The sequence below is a fragment of the Trachurus japonicus genome, chromosome 10 (assembly GCF_045865225.1).
Source record: "Trachurus japonicus isolate A0001 chromosome 10, Traja_1.0".
Taxonomy (NCBI): domain Eukaryota; kingdom Metazoa; phylum Chordata; class Actinopteri; order Carangiformes; family Carangidae; genus Trachurus; species Trachurus japonicus.
The window spans coordinates 4,476,531-4,494,926 of NC_140916.1; the positions used below are offsets into that span (position 1 = coordinate 4,476,531).

General features: G+C 43.4%; 1 protein-coding gene across 4 annotated transcripts in view; it reads right to left on the minus strand.

Annotated features, from left to right (window-relative positions):
- LOC146979273 (transcription factor COE3) overlaps positions 1 to 17,149 on the minus strand; it is a 170,596-nt gene extending 153,447 nt beyond the window's left edge. For all 4 annotated transcript variants that reach the window (XM_085788985.1, XM_085788983.1, XM_085788986.1 and 1 more), the window contains exons 1-3: positions 16,988 to 17,149; positions 6,692 to 6,848; positions 305 to 368 (exon numbers count right to left, since the gene is read on the minus strand). In XM_085788985.1, coding sequence (XP_085645111.1) covers positions 305 to 368; positions 6,692 to 6,848; positions 16,988 to 17,121 — 355 coding nt within the window. In that variant the 5' untranslated portion in view covers positions 17,122 to 17,149. The remainder of the gene's footprint in view (positions 1 to 304; positions 369 to 6,691; positions 6,849 to 16,987) is intronic.
- Positions 17,150 to 18,396: the final 1,247 nt, after the last annotated feature.

Consider the following 18,396-nt stretch of genomic DNA (forward strand, 5'->3'; position numbering starts at 1 on the left):
AGTTCAGTGAGATAATCTTCACATATGAACTCCTTTTCTACCGTATCTGAAGCTTAATGCAACGTCCAGAAGGAAATGGCTAGGTTAGGCTTTATAATCACTATATAATAACACGCCTGTTAAAGTGCAGGACGGTAGGCCGATACACACTTTAGTTTCAGTTCATCAGCTATTTACCTGCAACTAACCACCTGGATGGAGAGAAACTCCAGCCAATAAGTGACGACCAACAATGATGTCACAGACCCCGAGTGTGATGTCACGTGTCCTAAAGACTGTGTGTGTGTGTGTGTGTGTGTCTCACCGTTGCTGTAGAGCAGCTGTAGCCTGTAGTGGATCCCATTGTTGGTCTTCTCTCCGTTGTATTCCTGTCACACACAAACACACAAACATCTTCATCATCATCATCATCATCATCAATGCTGTGTGTATCAGAGCGACAGGTGACGAGGTCATCACAAAATGATCAAATATAAACAGGGATTAAAGCAAAAAAAAAAAAAAAAGACTAGAGCTGCAACAATTAATTGAACAATAATCCATTATTAAATGAATCGTCAAGTATTTTGATAAACTAATAATCGTTTTTTTAAGGAAAAAACTCCAGATTCTCTGATTTCAGCTTCTTAACTGTGAATATTTCTGGTTTCTTTGTTCCTTTATGACAATAAACTGAGTCTCTCTTTGGTTTGTGGACAAAACAAGACATTTGAGGACGTCGTCTGGTGGTTTGAGAAACACTGATTGATGTTTTTAGACATTATTTAACCTTAAATTGACCAAACAACTAATCGATTAGCCTAATCGTTTAAATAATTAACAGATTAATGGGTTATGAAAATATTTGTTGAAAATCTTTTAAATCTTCTGAGTGAATAATTTTTCAAGCTGCAGTTGACGTCTGCTGAACAAATAACACAATATGTAAATAGCCTATGAGATTCAGAAGAAACTCTTTCTACTGTTCTCGCTAATGCAGCTGCACGTTAAAGCTCTATGACCACCACACACTGACATTTGTTCTGCTCACGTCACACATCTCCAGTGTTTATCATTCCAGTTGTTATTTGGCTATTTATTTATTATTGACGTACAACAATTCAACTCCTACAAACTGCACACTGTAAACCCCCACACACCCCCTGCCTGGGCAATATGCTCTTATGCCTTACAACAACCAGCACTGTGTATATCCGAGTATCCGAGATCCGCGTATCCGAGTAGTGAAATGGCACTGTGGGGGGGGGGGTCACTGCCACTAGGCCTACTTTAAAAAATCCTAGAGGAAACACTGCACATAATATTGTTTGCACTTGAAAAAAAAAGGAATATTTTATTTTAACTTTTATAAATTTTAGTTTTAGTTTGTGGAAGAAGAAGTTAAAAGCTCATGCTTACATCATGCATGTAAAGAGTTATAATAAAACATTTCAAAATGCATGTGCAACTCGGTTAAGTAAGACTGTTGGTCCAGTCACAGATTTTGTCATTGTAGTTTTCTTAAAATCTCGTCTCGTCTCGTTCTCGTGAGATGAGTGTATCATCACACCCCTATATATATATATATAAATGTATGTATATACGGCATATACTCTTGAAACATTCTACATATGTTTGTCTTACATAGATTTTTCTATCTCTATATTTACATATTCTTCTCCTCTTGTACCTTGTGTGTTCCAACTGCTGCTGTAACAGCCACATTAATAACAGTCTCATGTCAACACGCTGCTCTACAACGTCTTAATAGACACTTGAAATTTGGATCAAACGATCTCATAACGTATACAAATCAAGTAAAAGTGATTATTATTTTGTGGTTTTCCTGGATTATTGGGATTTTATTCTAAAAAGACACACTCCTGAAGCCTGCACACACACACACAGTTATGTTTGATGACAAGCAGCAATTAGAAACAGCGACAACATGAGCAGCAGAAACACAAACAGTTTCCTTCAACATGACGAGACGTTGGAAAGACTTCCTCAGTTCTACAATCAGATCATAAACCAGATCTACGGACGCACAGTGAACTTTAACCCCTGTATAGATCAGATCAAATTATTATTATTAGGCTATTATTATTAATAATAATAATATTAATGAGCTTTAAAATAATAAAACAAAAGTAAAGTAAATTCAACATCAGCACACTGCAAAAACTCAAAATCTTTCCAAGAATATTTGTCTTATTTCTAGTCAAAACAAATCTCATTATACCTAAAATAACTATATTTATTAGGGATGCACGATAACATTTTTTTGAAACCGATACCGATAACCGATAACTTTCTGCTTCCGAAGGCCGATACTGATACCGATAACCGATAACATACTTGGAGATAAAAAAAAAAAAAGACTAGTGAGGACCTAACATATATCATGACATCAATACTATAAACAAACCAAAAACAGTTTTGACTCTTTAAATGAAGATATTCTATTAACAAGCCTTTCAAACATTTGCTAAAAGATATCACTATTTGATATCTCAAATGAACATCTATTTAAATAAGGTGCTTTACTTATTGATATAAAAATAAAAGACTCTAGAACTGATGCGAATACTTTGCATTATTTTATTTATTTATTTTACTCATTTAAAATAAATACAAAGTGGGAAAAGTGCATCCCACAAGTTAAAAAAGCTTGTCTAGTTCCATACAAATGAATAACTTTTCAGAGAGGGAGAGAGAGACACACACACACAGACAGAGTGTCTGTGTGAGAGGGGGTGGGGGGGTGCAGGGGTGTGTGTGTGTGTGGTTGAGGGTGAGAGAGAGGGAGACTGTGGCTGTGTTCGAAATCACCCACTCACTCACTCACTCCCTATCCACTACATCATGTATGATATAGTGGACTACATCATGTACACGATGTAGGGAACGACGGGAGGAGAATTCGGACACTAGACGGTAATTTTCTGGACGTGGTTGCGTCAGCTGATGCGCCAGGTGTTGCTGTGACGGAAGCAGACGCGCCGAGAATCATGTAAACAAACCATGGATGTATGAAACAAACCGGACACATAAAAATAAAAACCAGACACTTGCGGGAACATTTGAGGATGTGATTATGTGTGGTTGTGTTACTCGGACAATAAACTGTTGAAATATCGGAAGTTTGGTTTGGTAAACTACTGTTGTGTCCCGACCGTGAGCCGTTAGCGGCTCTGTGGCTATGCTCTGTGGCTATTAGCTTAGCTCGTCAGATCGTATTTACTACATATTCTACTACAGTTTCTTAATTAGATTGATTTAATGCTGCCTGTTAATGTTCGGATGCTGCTGCCAAACTCCTGCTCCTCGGGCGAGGCAAACGGAGCGAAGGCAAATACGTCTGAGGAGTTTTTTTGGTAAATTGCCTAAATAAATCGTAGCTAACATGCTAATTAGCTTCCTCTTCTTCTCTGGCAAAACACGACCGCATTGCATTGTGGGATACGGGAGTAGAAAGTAGTGTACATCGCTTGTTCACTCAATTTCGCGGTGCATTGTGGGTGTTTTGTCATCCACTACATAGTGGATGAAATTAATCGCGGAGAATTCGAACAACACTACAAAATGGCGAACACACTATATAGTGCACTACATCCGTGATAGGGGGTGATTTCGAACACAGCCTGTGTGTGTTTGTGTCCCGGTGGCTTCTTACAGTTAGCTTTATGTTGCTAGCGTCGTTAGCATCGTCCTCGTAGCTTTGAAAACTCCGTCGGAGCGACGGTCATGTTTCAGGTGACTGACCAGGTTTGCTCGCGCTATTTTTCCCTCCTCGTGGAGCTTCCTTGGAACATTTATTACAGATATCCAGCGAGCTGTCTTCTTTATTACCGCCCCACATTAGCGCCGTCATGTTGTGTTTACAAACCCAGTACGCACGTTGTGCTGCGTTCACGTGTTGACAGAAGTTCCCTGTTCCCGTTTTGCGAGCCGTTCTTCAGACCTTTTTATGTTCATATTTCTATGGTTTATGTGTAATGAGGGTAATTGGGATAAGTCAAGTCAAGTCGGCAACTACCAAAATTATGACCGAGTTGACGAGTTGTTTTCCGAAATGAGGGACTATTCTGATTTCAGTCAGAATATTGTTTTTCCGATTATAGGGAGGCCACATGAACGCAGCATTCACTGCAGGCTGCAGGTCTCATGTTTGAGTAGAGCAGAGCGCTCTGAGTGAGAGCGCTTGGTAAAAAAAAAAAAACGACCCATACCGCAGTGCTGACAAAAAATATATAATAAATCTTATCGGGCCGATAAGTTATGATATCGGATTTATCGAAATGACGTCATAATTTCCTGATATCGGGCCGATAATTATCGGACCGATATTGTGCATCCCTAATATTTATACATATACATACATAGTTATACATAAAAAAAGTAGCTTGTTTTTAGACACTTCTTTCAAACATATTTTCACTTGAAATAAGTAGAAAAATCTGATAGTGGAGCAAGTTTTTCTGTCTTATTACAAGCACAAAAAAAACTTGCTTTCACTGGCAGATTCTTCTACTTATTTCAAGTGAAAGTTTGTTTGAAACAAGTGAAAATGATCTAAAAACAAGTTAATTTTTAGGTGATGAGTCTTATTTAAAGTATAAAGAGATTAGTTTTGACTAGAAATGAGACATTTTGACAAGAAATAAGAAATATTCTTGGAAAGATTTTGAGTTTTTACAGTGTAAAGAGAGAAAAACTGAATGAAAACGATCAGACTCATTGATGATACTGATCAGGACAGGATGGATTCTATTAGTGTTGATTATTGATTATTGTTAATTATTATTGATTGAGCTGGACAGTGATCGCCCCTCTCTCTCTCTCTCTCTCTCTCTCTCTCTCTCTGTCTGTCTCTATGTCTCTCTACCACCATAAATAAACACTGTCACTCGTCCGTCAGCTGACTCCGCCCACTCACGCCTCCAGGTGAGCAACCGTGTGTCCTCCATCACCGTGGCGACGGGACGAACGAGCACAGCCACCAAAAGAAAAGTATGTGAATATCTCTCTCTCTCTCTCTCTCTCCCACTGTTTCTGTTCTCTCTCGACCCTCTCGTTCTCTCTCTCTCTCTCTCTCTCTCTCTCTTGGTGCCAACTGTTGGCTCAGTCCCAGAGAGAGAGAGAGAGAGAGAGTGTGTGTGTGTGTGTGTGTGTGTGTGTGTGTGTGTGTGTGTGTGTGTGTTGGGGCGAGAGACTAGAGGTCAAAGCTGAGTTGAGGTGAGAGAGTGGGCGTTGTGAGGGGGCGGGGCTTGTTGCCAGCTGGCAGCGGATCACAGAGCAGCTCATTAACACACACACAAACACACACATGCTCTCTTTCTTAGCTCCGCCCCCTCGCCCTCAGCTCTCAGCTCATTGGTTAAAGGAGACGGCGTCTGCTCCATGTCAACCAATAATCAATAATCAATAATGAGAAGAAAAACTCTGATTTGGTCTAGTTCTGGTTCTGGACCTGGATCTGGATCTGGATCTGGATCAAAATGGTCCAAACTCAAAGACTCTGACAGATTCAAATGTTTATGAGCCGTGTCCTTTTCAGAACCAGAACCAGGACCAGGACCAGGACCAGAACCAGAACCAGAACCAGAACCAGGACCAGAACCAGAACCAGAACCAGAACCAGAACCAGGACCAGGACCAGGACCAGGACCAGAACCAGAACCAGAACCAGAAACAGGACCAGGACCAGGACCAGGACCAGGACCAGGACCAGAACCAGAACCAGAAACAGGACCAGAAACAGGACCAGGACCAGGACCAGGACCAGGACCAGAACCAGAACCAGGACCAGGACCAGGACCAGAACCAGAACCAGAAACAGGACCAGGACCAGGACCAGGACCAGAACCAGAAACAGGATCAGAACCAGAACCAGAACCAGGACCAGGACCAGGACCAGGACCAGGACCAGAACCAGAACCAGAAACAGGACCAGGACCAGGACCAGAACCAGAAACAGGACCAGAACCAGAACCAGAACCAGAAACAGGACCAGGACCAGGACCAAGACAAGGACCAGGACCAGGACCAGGACCAGGACCAGAACAAGGACCAGGACCAGGACCAGGACCAGAACAAGGACCAGAACCAGAACCAGAACCAGAACCAGAACCAGGACCAGGACCAGGACCAGGACCAGAACTCATGTATTCTCATGTATCCAGTTTGATAGAAATGGCGACATAGGGCTAAAAAGTACAAGTTACAAGTTCAGCTGATTCCAATATTTAACCGCTGGTGAAACAAATAAATGATCTCAGGTATCTATAGAGAGAGTCAATCCATGAATACAGAGACTGCTTGATGAAAAACTGTCCCTGAAGTCTAAAACAACTCTGTCTGGTAACGTTGTGTTATTATCTCATAGCGTGGTGAATGTGCAGGTCACAACTTGTCCACCAGAGCGTTGTGGAGTTGTTGGATTGTGTATTTGATGAGTTTGATGAGGGAAACCAAGAAATCCCATAATGAGCCTCAGTAGCGTAGCTCTGAGCAGCTCGCGGCTCTGCTCTGCCGTTCTAAAAATAGCTTGCACCGACAATTAAAGGTAACGAACCTACTGATATGACTATAGGGATTATGGTGATGGGCCAATTTGCCAAAATGTTGAACTATCCTTTTAAGCTGTTTCTGCTTCAGGCTCTCACATCTTCAGTGTGTGTGTGTGTGTGTGTGTGTGTGTGCGTCTCACCTTGTCCTTCTCCACAAAGTCCACATAGGACGTCCTCTCGATCTCCACCGGCTGTCCCTGCCGGTCGTACAGCGCCAGCACGAAGTGGAAGAAGTTGGACTTCCTCAGGTTGGACGGCGGCTGCTTCTCAAAGTGAGCGCGCGCCAGACCCACGCCGCTGAAACACACACAGGAAGTGATGTCATCAACCAGCTGTGATGTCATCAACCAGCTGTACATAACGTCACATCATCAGTCATATTGAATAATGAACCGTTCCAATAAGAAGCCACATTGTGTTTGTGTTGCTGCAGCAGGACGAGACGCCTCGTTAGAACCAGAGGAGAAGAAACCGGCTGCTGTGATTGGACGAGAGTCAGTTAGTCGTCAATCACTGATATTTATTTAAAGTTTATTCTGGTGTTTATTATAATAATTATTTTTAAACAACAAGCTTTAAAAAACGACCTCTGCTCTCTGAGGGGAAACGCTCCAAACAAGCCAGGAATATTTTTACATCAATCTCATTCGCTGCTCGTTTTGTTTCCTGAAACACTTCATGATCAATATGATGATTGCACTAATATTTATTTATTTATTTATTTATTTATTTATTTATTCATGCTCAGGGGTCATTTCTGGAAACTCGCCCTCCCGCTCCCTCTCTCTCTCTGTTTTCCCCAGACAGCAGATTAATACAGCGCTGACCTTTCTGCTCCGACATTACCAATGTTTAATGAATCATTTGTACTAGGAGGAAGAGGAGGAGGAGAAGAGGAGGAAGAGGAGGAGGAGAAGAAGAGGAGGAGGAGAGGAGGATGAGAGGAGCAGGAGAGGAGGAGAGGGAGAGGAGGAGGAACAGAAGGAGAAGAGGAGGTGGAGGAGAGGAGGAGAAGAGGAGAAAAGGATGGGAAGAGGAGGAGAAGAGGAAGAGGAGGTGGAGGAGAGGAGGAGAAGGAAGAGGAAGAGAGGAGAAGGAAGAGGAGAGGAGGAAAAGAGGAAGGGAAGAGGAGGTGGAGGAGAGGAGAGGAGGAAGAAGAGAGGAGAAGATAAGAAAAAGAGGAGGAGAAGAAGAGGAGGAGGAGAGGTGGAGAAGGAGAAGAAGAGGAGGGGGAGAGGAGGAGGAGGAGGAGGAAGAAAAATAGGAGGAGAAGAAGAGGAAGAGGAGGATGAAGATGAAGCTTCATCGCCCTGTGTCTCTGTCTCTGCTTCACTTCCTGTGTGAACAAACATCAGCAGCATCTGTATGTGTTGTTGCTGCTTCTTCACACACCTGTCGACATCACACACACACAGGAAGTTGTGAACGGTGAACAGGATAAAGATAAAATAACAGATATCACCATGAAACTTCCCAAGTTCATCACTCACATTAAGACAAATATTTGTTGTATTACAAGTTTTGTCAAATTGTATGTTTAAATATGTAAATGAACTGAAATCTGAACAATGGATAAAGCTACTTTGTTTTATTTGGTTGACATATTAGAGTCTTTAGCTTTTACAGAGGAGGATTGTGGATATCTCTTTTTATCACTCTGTAAATGAGAAAATACTTTCACCAGCCCTAAAACATCTACTGTCTCCATGTTTTTAGTAATAAAACGTTGTATAAATGGGGCTGTGAATGATATATCAACAATCCCCTCTGTAAAAACCTTCAGAATATAGAAAGGGATCAAAGTGGAAGGTTTGGTGTGTGTAAGTGCTGCTGAAGTGGAGATTTCTAGCTCAGAGTCTGAGTCTGAAAAACTCTTTCTGAGAAAACGGCCTTTAAAGACTTGGACTGTAAAATTCAGAGATTGTTATTGTTAATCCTACTTTTATCATTTGTTGCTGATACAAAGGAAATGACATCATTGTTGAGGACAGAGAGAGAGAAAAAACTATATTTTTTCCTGTTTGTGTCTCAGTTTAAGAGAATTACACACACTCACTTCCTGTGGTCGTCAGGTTCAATCTCATTTATCCATCCCATAATAAGCATCAGATTAACCTGTTTGAATCACTGAACAAGAGACACGAGTGATGAAGACACACACACACACACACACACACACACACACACTCTGAGCGTTTGGCACCTGCTTCGTCCTCGACCATCAGAGCATCACTTCCATCCCATAATTATCCCAATTACACACAACGCGGCAGTGGCGGTGGCGGTGGCTGTGGCGGCCGATCGCCGTGATGACTGTGGTGCCACTCAGCTCCGCCTCCTCTTCAGGAAGCTTGTTAGCCTCGTTATTATTTCAATGGAGCTAATTACAGCTGCAGCCACTCAGATCACTGAGACATCCCATAATGTACAGCACACACACACACAGGCAGGGGGGCAAACGAGGCCGCATGTTTCACCACAAACAAGAGGAGGAGGAGGAGATTAGGAGGAGGAAAGGAGGAGGAGAGAAGGAGGAGGAGAGGAAGAGAAGAGAAGGAGGAAAGGATGAGGAGAGAAAGAGGAGATTAGGAGGAGGAGAAGAGGAGGAAAGGAGGAGAGAAAGAGGAGATTAGGAGGAGAAGAAGAGGAGGATGAGGAGGACAGAAGGAGGAGTGAAGGAGGAGAGAAAGAGGAGATTAGGAGGAGAAGAAGAGGAGGAGAGGAGGATGAGGAGGACAGAAGGAGGAGAAGAGGAGGAGAGAAGGAGGAGATTAGGAGAAGAGAAGGAGGAGAGGAGAAGAGGAGGAGAAGGAGGAGAAGAGAAGGAGATTAGGAGGAGGAGAAGAGGAGGAGGAAAGGAGGAAGACGAGAAGAGGAGGAAGAAAAGAGGAGGAGAGGAGGAGGAGAGAATGAGGAGATTAGGAGGAGAAGAGGAGGAGGAGAGAAGGAGGAGATTAGGAGGAGGGGAGGAGAAGAGGAGGAGAAGGTGGAAGAAGAAGAGACGAATCCTTCAAATCCTGAAGTTAAAGGTTCAGGTCTCTGATCAGTTATTGATCGTTTGATGATGAAGACGATGTAGCGACACGAGGAAGAGCTTTGATCTGTAACGACTGTGTTGATAGGACACACACACACACAGTTACACAGACACAGACACACACAGTCACACACACACACACACACCATGACATTAATCAAACAGGAGATGGAGTGTGACGGCTGTTTGAGTCTTTAACCAGCGTGGACACACACGCTGGACTAATGAGCCATACAGCACACACACGCACACACACACAGACGCACATCCTGTCACACACACACACACACACACTCTGTCCGTCTGCCAGGATGTTAATCAAATAAATGGTGGATGTTTAAATCTGATTCAGTGACACAACACACAGATGTGTAGACACACACACACACACACACACATTGTTGCACAGGAGAAGTTGAGACTGAGTCCAAATTATAATCTGAACACAAGTTAAACCACAACACACACACACACACACACACACACACACACACACAGACACACACACACACCTAACCTAACCTGTCTGGTTAGCTGTTATTAGCCGTGTGTGTGTGTACTTGTATAGCTATACATGTGAGGACCGGTTTGAGTTAACACCATCAGAGTGGGGACATTTTAGTAAAGTGAGGACATTTTAGTAAAGTGAGGACATTTTGGGAAAGTGAGGATATTTTAGTAAAGTGAGGATATTTTAGTAAAGTGAGGACATTTTGGGAAAGTGAGGACATTTTCGTAAAGTGAGGACATTTTAGTAAAGTGAGGACATTTTGGAAAAGTGAGGATATTTTGGCCGGTCCTCACTTTCTCAGACTCCTTCCAGGATTTTATAATATTGTAATTAGGCTGAGGTTAGGTCAATACTAATGGCTAAGGTTAAGGTAAGGTACGGTGGCCCTGAGGTGCAAATCACAACAGCAAATCAGAAAACAGAACAACAAAAGAGAAAACACAACAGCAAAAGAGAAAACACAACGGCAAAAGAGAAAACACAACACAAAAAGAGAAAACACAACAACGGCAAAAGACAAAACACAACGGCAAAAGACAAAACACAACACAAAAAGAGAAAACACAACAGCAAAAGAGAAAACACAATGGCAAAAGAGAAAACACAACACAAAAAGAGAAAACACAACAGCAAAAGAGAAAACACAATGGCAAAAGAGAGGCAAGGCAAGGCAAGGCAAGGCAATTTTATCTGTATAGCCCGTTTTTACAAACAGTTTGTCTCAAAGGGCTTTACATGGCATCACAACAACATCCTCTGCCCATAGACCCTCACATCCACTGAGGAAAAACTCCATGGAAAACCCTTTTAACAGGGAAAACCAGGAGAAAGCTCAGGGTGAGCAACAGAGGAGGGATCCCTCACCCAGGACAGACAGACGTGACATAGATGTTGTTACAGCAAAAGAGAAAACACAACACAAAAAGAAAAAACACAACAGCAAATCAGAAAACACAACGACAAATTACTAAACAAAACAACAAAACAGAAAACTGTTTAGTAATTTGTTGTTGTGTTTTCTCTTTTGTTGTTGTGTTTTCTCTTTTGTTGTTGTGTTTTCTCTTTTTGTGTTGTGTTTTCTCTTTTGCCGACCGTAGTAAGGGGCTAAAGGGAATAAATTATATCAATGAGTGTCCTCACAACGATAGCATTACAAGGATGTGTGTGTGTGTAGCAGTGATTGATCAGTTATTATCAACACTGAGCCACTTCCTCTTGTTTAGACACCGTGTGTGATAAAGAGAGATGCATTGTGGGAGGTTTTCTCTCCTCCTGTAGCTGTAGCCGTGGCGGTGGTGGTGGCGGCGGCGCCGTCGGAGGCCACGCCCCCTGACTGGTTCCATTTGTACCTTAATCGTGTGTGTCGTTCCTAATTAGGGCGCGTGGCTCTGCAGAGGCTGCTGCTGCTGTCAGGCTGCAATTACCAACACATTAGTCTGTAGACCGCACACACACACACTCAGGGTGTGTGTGTGTGTGTGTGTGTGTGTGTGTGTGTGTGTGTGTATGTTAATTAGTTGGTTGTGTGAGGTGTTCAATGTGTGAAAAAGCGTCTAAGTGTAAAAGCAGACGAGGTTTCACGGACGTCAAACTCCAACCTGCAGCTGTTTGTTCTGCAGCTACACACACACACACACACAATTATGCGCACACACATACACACACACAGACAAATAAACACACACATTCATATTTACATGCTGCAGCTGCTTTGTTAACAATCAAAGCATTAACATTTATAATCCAGTAACATGTTGTATTATTGAACTCTGTGGGTCATGTCAGTGTAATCTGATTACTCTCCTGTGTAATCTGTTACATGTCTGATTCATATAGACACAGATTCAAAATGTAAATTTGGTTGATTTTTAAAACTGAGTCAAATTAATCATCTGATTCTTTTCCACTTGTTTCACTCATTACAGTAAGTCAGTGTGGTTCGTTCAGGGACCAGTGAGATGATGGGAACAGAGATAAAAACAAAAAGGTGAAGTTTCATCAGAATCTTTAAAAATGTTTAAATTTTAATTAATAATCAGTATATGTGGTCGATGTGATGCGTTCATGGTCAGTTCTTTTTCTCTAGCCTATTTGACAAAATAAACAGAAACGTCTTTTTAACGTGGTGCATTCAAGGTCTCTGTTAAAGACCACAACATTTTTTTGCTTTTTAAAGTAACACACACACACAGACATGCACACACACACACACACACACACACAGGTTAATTGCATCTTCTTTGTGTTGACACTCAGAGGCCACGAGGAAACAAAGAGCTGCTGCGTTCAAGTACCGTCAGTTTATTTACTACTTGACCTCCAGTGTGAGGAAGAGGAGGATGAGGAGGAAAGAAGAGGAGGATGAGAAGGAAAGAAGAGGAAGAAGAGGAGGATGAAGGAAAGAAGAGGAAGAAGAGGAAGAGGAGGGTGAGGAGGAAAGAAGAGGAGGAGGAGAAGGGGGAGGAAAGAAGAGGAGAAGGAGAAGGAAAGAAGAGGAGGAGAAGGAGGAGGATGAAAGAAGAGGAGGAGGAGAAGGAAAGAAGAGAAGGAGGAAAGAAGAGGAGGAGGGGGGTTTCTTTCCTCCTCCTCCTCCTTCTCTTCCTCCTCCTCCTCTTCCTCCTCTTTTTTCCTCCTTCTCTTCTTTCCTTCTCCTCCTCCTCTTCTTTCATCCTCCTCCTCTTCCTCCTCTTTTTTCCTCCTCATCCTCCTCCTCTTCGTCTTCTTTCCTTCTCCTCCTCCTCCTCCTCCTCCTCCTCCTCTTCCTCTTCTTTCCTTCTCCTCCTCCTCCTCCTCCTCCTCCTCCTCTGACCCTGGAGGACAGAGATAGGGCGTGGACGACAGGATCTCTCACTCTGCTGCTCTTCTCTCTCCTCTACTTTTACATTGTTTCTGAACCAACTATTAACTCAGCTGTATGAAATGTGCAGTGAGGAGCTGCAGAGTCAGACGGTCCCTGAAGGCATCGTCACCGACTCCAGTCTCAGGTTCAAGCAGCTGCACTTTGTTCACACACACACACACACACGCACACGTTGTGTTTAAACGAGACGATCTGATTGGTTCACATTTGTAAAGTCACTAAAATTAAATCATCAGATTTTAGAGTCGGTGAATGATTCTGGACCAGGACCAGAACCAGAACCAGGACCAGAACCAGAACCAGGACCAGGACCAGGACCAGGACCAGAACCAGGACTAGTACCAGAACCAGGACCAGGACCAGGACCAGGACCACGACCAGTACCAGAACTAGAACCAGAACCAGGACCAGGACCAGGACCAGGACCAGGATCAGAACCAGGACCAGGACCAGAACCAGGACCAGGACCAGGACCAGAACCAGGACTCAGATCGCTCTGTCACCGCCATCGCCTCGGTTACGTAAACTTCTCCCTCATGTGACTGTCTCTCCGTCGTCACGGCAACCACAGGTGAGGTCGCCTGAGGAGCAGAGGTCAACAGACTGTCTGACCGTGGTGACGCGCCGTCCCCTGTTCGATTCCCACTTTACAATAACACACACACAGACACACACAGACACGGAGCCGTGACCTTTAACACATCCACCTCGGGGTTTTAAGGCGGTATTTATTTATTTCAGGGGATTTCCACCTTAACGCATCTGTGAGAGTGAGTTCATTTCCATCTTTCACAATAAAAACTGATCAATGAGCTCGATCAATTATTACCTCATCTGTCCTGCTGCACCTGAACGCCTCGTCACCATGACAAGGCCAGCCAACCACACACACAGACACACACACACACACACACACACACTCCTGATCACTGATCAATCAGGACGGAGGTTTGTGAACGCAGCTCTGTCCTCGGCTCTGACGCCGCGACAGCTTCAACACACACACACACACATACACACACGCTTCTGTCTGTTCTTCGATAATAATAATAATAATTATTATATTATTATTATTATTATTATTAATATATTTATTATATTTATGGTCGTCCCTACTCCAGATGCTGCTCGTCACTCTCTGGTCCAGATGTTCTGCAGCGGCCGAATGTAAAGTTTCATTTGAATTGTGAATAATCCTTAAACATTAATAACAACAATAATTATTATTATAACAATAACGATAATAATAATCAGTAAATTGTCTCATTAACACGTGAAATGTTTTTATTACATTATATTTGAAGGTTTTTTTTAGAGTTTTAGTTCTGAATCGACTTCAGTGATAAAAATCTGTTTAACTCTGTTTTATTACACGTTTAATTATAATAATATTTATCATCATTATTACTATTGTTCTTGTTATTGTAACTAGTATTAATAATAATAACATTATTATTATTATTATTATTATTATTATTAATAATAATAATAATCAGTCTGTTGTTGACGCTGGAGCTGTCTGTGATGAACTCTGCTCAACATCTGTCCAGAGGTGCAGCAGAAACACCAGAAACGGCTCATCGCTGAGAAAAACAACTGAAGCTTCACAACCAGAAGAACACACACACACACACACACACACACACTGATCATCATCTTCATCAGTTTGATCATCAGGTTCAGACTCATCGACACCTCCTCTTCATCATCATCATCGTTCTCCAACACCGTGTGTGTGTCTGTGTGTGTGTCTCTTGTCAGACTCTGTGACAACGTCGTGGTGAAGTTACAGTTACAACGACTCAGAGTCAGAGGTCGACGTGTCAGAACATCTGGATCTAAAACATCTGAAACATCTGGATCTGTGTGTGTGTGTGTGTGTGTGTGTGTGTGTGTGTGTGTTTCTGTTCTTTTACTCTCGTCTGTCTAATTTGATTTTTTAGTTTAAATACACACGCTGCAACATCAACAGAACACACACACACACACACACACAGGTTTAATTTCACACACTTCGTCTTCCTGAGAGAAACTAAAGACGTGAACGATCCGGTTTAATTTCTGATTCACCAAATCATGAATGAACTGACACTCAGATTTACAGACGTTCGTCTGAGCCCTGAACGCATCGTTGCCATCATCAATACTATTATCAATAATGTGACTGTGATTATTATTATTATATTATTATTATTATTATTAGTTATTATTGGTGATTATTAGTTGTTGTTGCCGCAGTGACAAACTGTGAAACCCTCAGAGATTCTGAGTTATGGAGAATATTATTGATTGTTATTGATCATTGTGATTATTGACACATCATAGCCTAATTATTGCTCCATCTGCATTAAAAGCAGCAGCAGCTGATTGATTGATTGATTGATGATCAATCTATCAGCCAATAACTGCAGTTGATCAGTCACCACATTTAACAGGTTTGAGCCTGTTTGCGACATTTTCTTCTATTTGTTGATTCATTCACACAAAATTAATGATCAGTTAATTGTGTCAATAATTATGAGATCAATCAATAATCAATAATAATCTGGACTTTTTAGTTTTTATTGAACCTGTAGATTTAAACTATCACACACACACTCTTTATAATTCTGCTTTGTTCTTATTATAATAATAATTAACATTATTATTATAGATATTTTTATGAATTAAATTAATTTGATCCGTTTGTTTTCTCTCTCTGATCGATTTATTGGTCAAATTTCACCTGAAGCTCGCGCTCACGCCTCGGACCCGCACGTGCACACACTTTTTTTTTTGTATTTTAACTGTTGATTCTGTGATTTTATTTAAATGGTTTTTCAGACCCTCAGACCCTCAGACCGGGACTCGGACTCGGCTCCAACCGGATTTTCCCGCCGCTTCATGCAGAAACATTTTTATTAAAAACTCAGTTTAGTTTTTTTTTTTTTTCCGCACTCAGACTTTTTGTTTCTCTGATGAAACTTAAAATAAATCTGTTAAACCTGAAACTCTGTTTTAATTAAAGACGCGTTAATTGACTCCGTTTGATTATTTAGCCTAATAAATAACATCAAAAACATCTTAAACTGGAGGATTTTAAAGCGAAGGACTGTTTGACTCATGTTCTCTCACCGATGCTGCTTCTACTGTCAAACTGTTTTAACTGTCTATATGTTTGTTTAGTTGTTGTTGTTTTTCCAGTGTGTACTTTGTGTGGAGCTGCTGCGCTGCAACAGAGATTCTGAATCTCAGTGGGATTATTCCTCCTTAAATAAAGGTTTAAATAAATAAATAAATAATCCTCTCTCTGCGCCGCACGGAGCGGAACACGGAGCCGCGGAGTTTAGACCAGAGAGTGTGTGTCTGTGTGTGTGTGTGTCTGTGAGTGTCTGTGTGTGTCAGTGTGTGATGCATCCTGGGTTTTATTCTCCGTAAAAAGTCTCCGAATCTATTTGAGGTGTTTTTCGTTGTGTAAAGTGTTTTTCGTTGTGTCTTGTGTGTCCTTGTGTGTTCTTATTTGTTTCTCCACCTGACCTGGAACAACCGTACAAAATTCCCTATGTGTGTAGCCTATGCACAAATGGCAAATAAAGATTTTGAATTTGAATTTTGAATTCACCAGGTGAGTTTCTGCTCTGGTTCTGGTTCTGGTTCTGGTTCTGGTTGTGCAGCTCTCCAGGTCGACGGAGCTGCTGCTGCTGCTTCTACTGTCAAACTGTTTTAGCTGTCTTTATGTTTGAGTGTGTGTTAGTGTGTGTGAGTCTGTCAGTGTGTGATGCATCCTGGGTTTTATTTGTCTCCGAATATTTGAGGTCACCAGGTGAGTTTCGCTCTGCTCTGGTTCTGGTTCTGGTTCTGGTTCTGGTTCTGGTTCTGGTTGTGCAGCTCTGCAGGTCGGACCAGGACCAGGACTGGTTCTAAGGACTGGTTCTCTGAGTAGTAGTGGACCAGTTCGGCGGCGCATGGAGCAGAAACACACACACACACACAAGTCGCTCTACTCGGCTCTACTCGGCTTGGTTCGGTTCGACTCGGTTCGGTTTTACCTCTGCGCCGCTGTGTTCGCGTCCAAAATCCCGGCGCCCTGCATCCAGGAGCGGACCGGGGTCATGCCGGTGGGGAGCGGCTCCTCCTTCATGGTCAGACCCCCCCGGGGGAGGCTGTCCTGGATGGAGAACATCAAAGAGTCAAAGAAAAGAAAGAAAGAGTCCTTCTGGGATCCGATCCGACTCCGCTGCTCCGCTGCAGCTCCACCAGGAACCAAAGACCAGAGGAACTAGATGAAGAGTAGTAATCCTCCTGCAGCAGGACCACCTGGATTAAGGTGGAGAGGAGGAGGAGGAGGAGGAGGAGGTGGAGGAGGAGGAGGAGGAGGTGGGGGGAGACCAAAAGCTTCCCCAAAGTACCACCAAGTCCTGGTCCAGAAGAAGAGGAAGAGTCCGGATCCCTCTGGTGCTCCTCTGTTGTAGTTTTAGATCCTCAGCTCTGATCTGAAGTTACCGGAGGAACCGGAGAGAGACCGGGAGACGCGGAGCTCAGTCAGCCGGGATCCGGAGCCTGACGCCGGGAGGACGGAGCAGCGGAGAGGAGAGGAGAGCCGGCCGGCCGGTCGGGGATCGAACCGGGGATCAGATCAGAGGGAGAGAGGCTGAGCAGCAGCAGCAGCAGCAGCGGCAGCAGCAGCAGCAGCGGAGGAGGAGGAGGATTGTGGTGGAGAAATAGAAATGAAAAGTGGGATAAAAAAAACACACGCCACTGCTTCAAAAAGGAGTAAAATGAAATGATTAGCAAACAAGAGGGAGGGACTGCGGCTCCCTCCCGGGGGGGGCGGCGGATTGGGCAGCGAGAAAGAACTCTCATCCCCTCCCTCCCTCCCCCTCCTCCCCCCTCCTCTCCCTCCACGGCTCTTTATGACTCCTCTGTCCCAGCGGAGAGCTGCTTCTCCCGGCGTCCGAGGCTCCGTGCGCCTCCCGGGGGAACCGGCGTGGAGGGAGGGGGCGGGGCTAGTGCCAAATACGAATAAGGTGGGGAAGCAAAGCTCATTTGAATATTGGTCGCACCTCTGGAGCGTGATGATTGGCGGAAGCAGCGCGTTGCGTCACGTTTTCTTTTTTGTCCCCCCCCCCCAAGCGCCAAATAAGGGTTTCCGCGTGTCCACATGCACTGTAAAAAATGAGGAAGGAGATGTTTGAAAGTTATAGAAAGTAAAAAAGAAGAAGCAGAGATTAGAGTTAATGAGATAAACAGGCCGGAGGGGGGAGAAGGGGGGGACATGGGGGGGTAAAACACGTCACAGGTGTCACAGGTCGCTCCATCCACACACCGACTCCTGCTCCGGCTCACAGCCGCCTCACAGCAGCCCTCGGCCGGACACTTTCAGCCCGAAGCCCCGGGAGAAGGAGCTGGAAGAACCGGAGGAACCGAACCGCAGTGATCCGGATCTGATTCCTGCTTC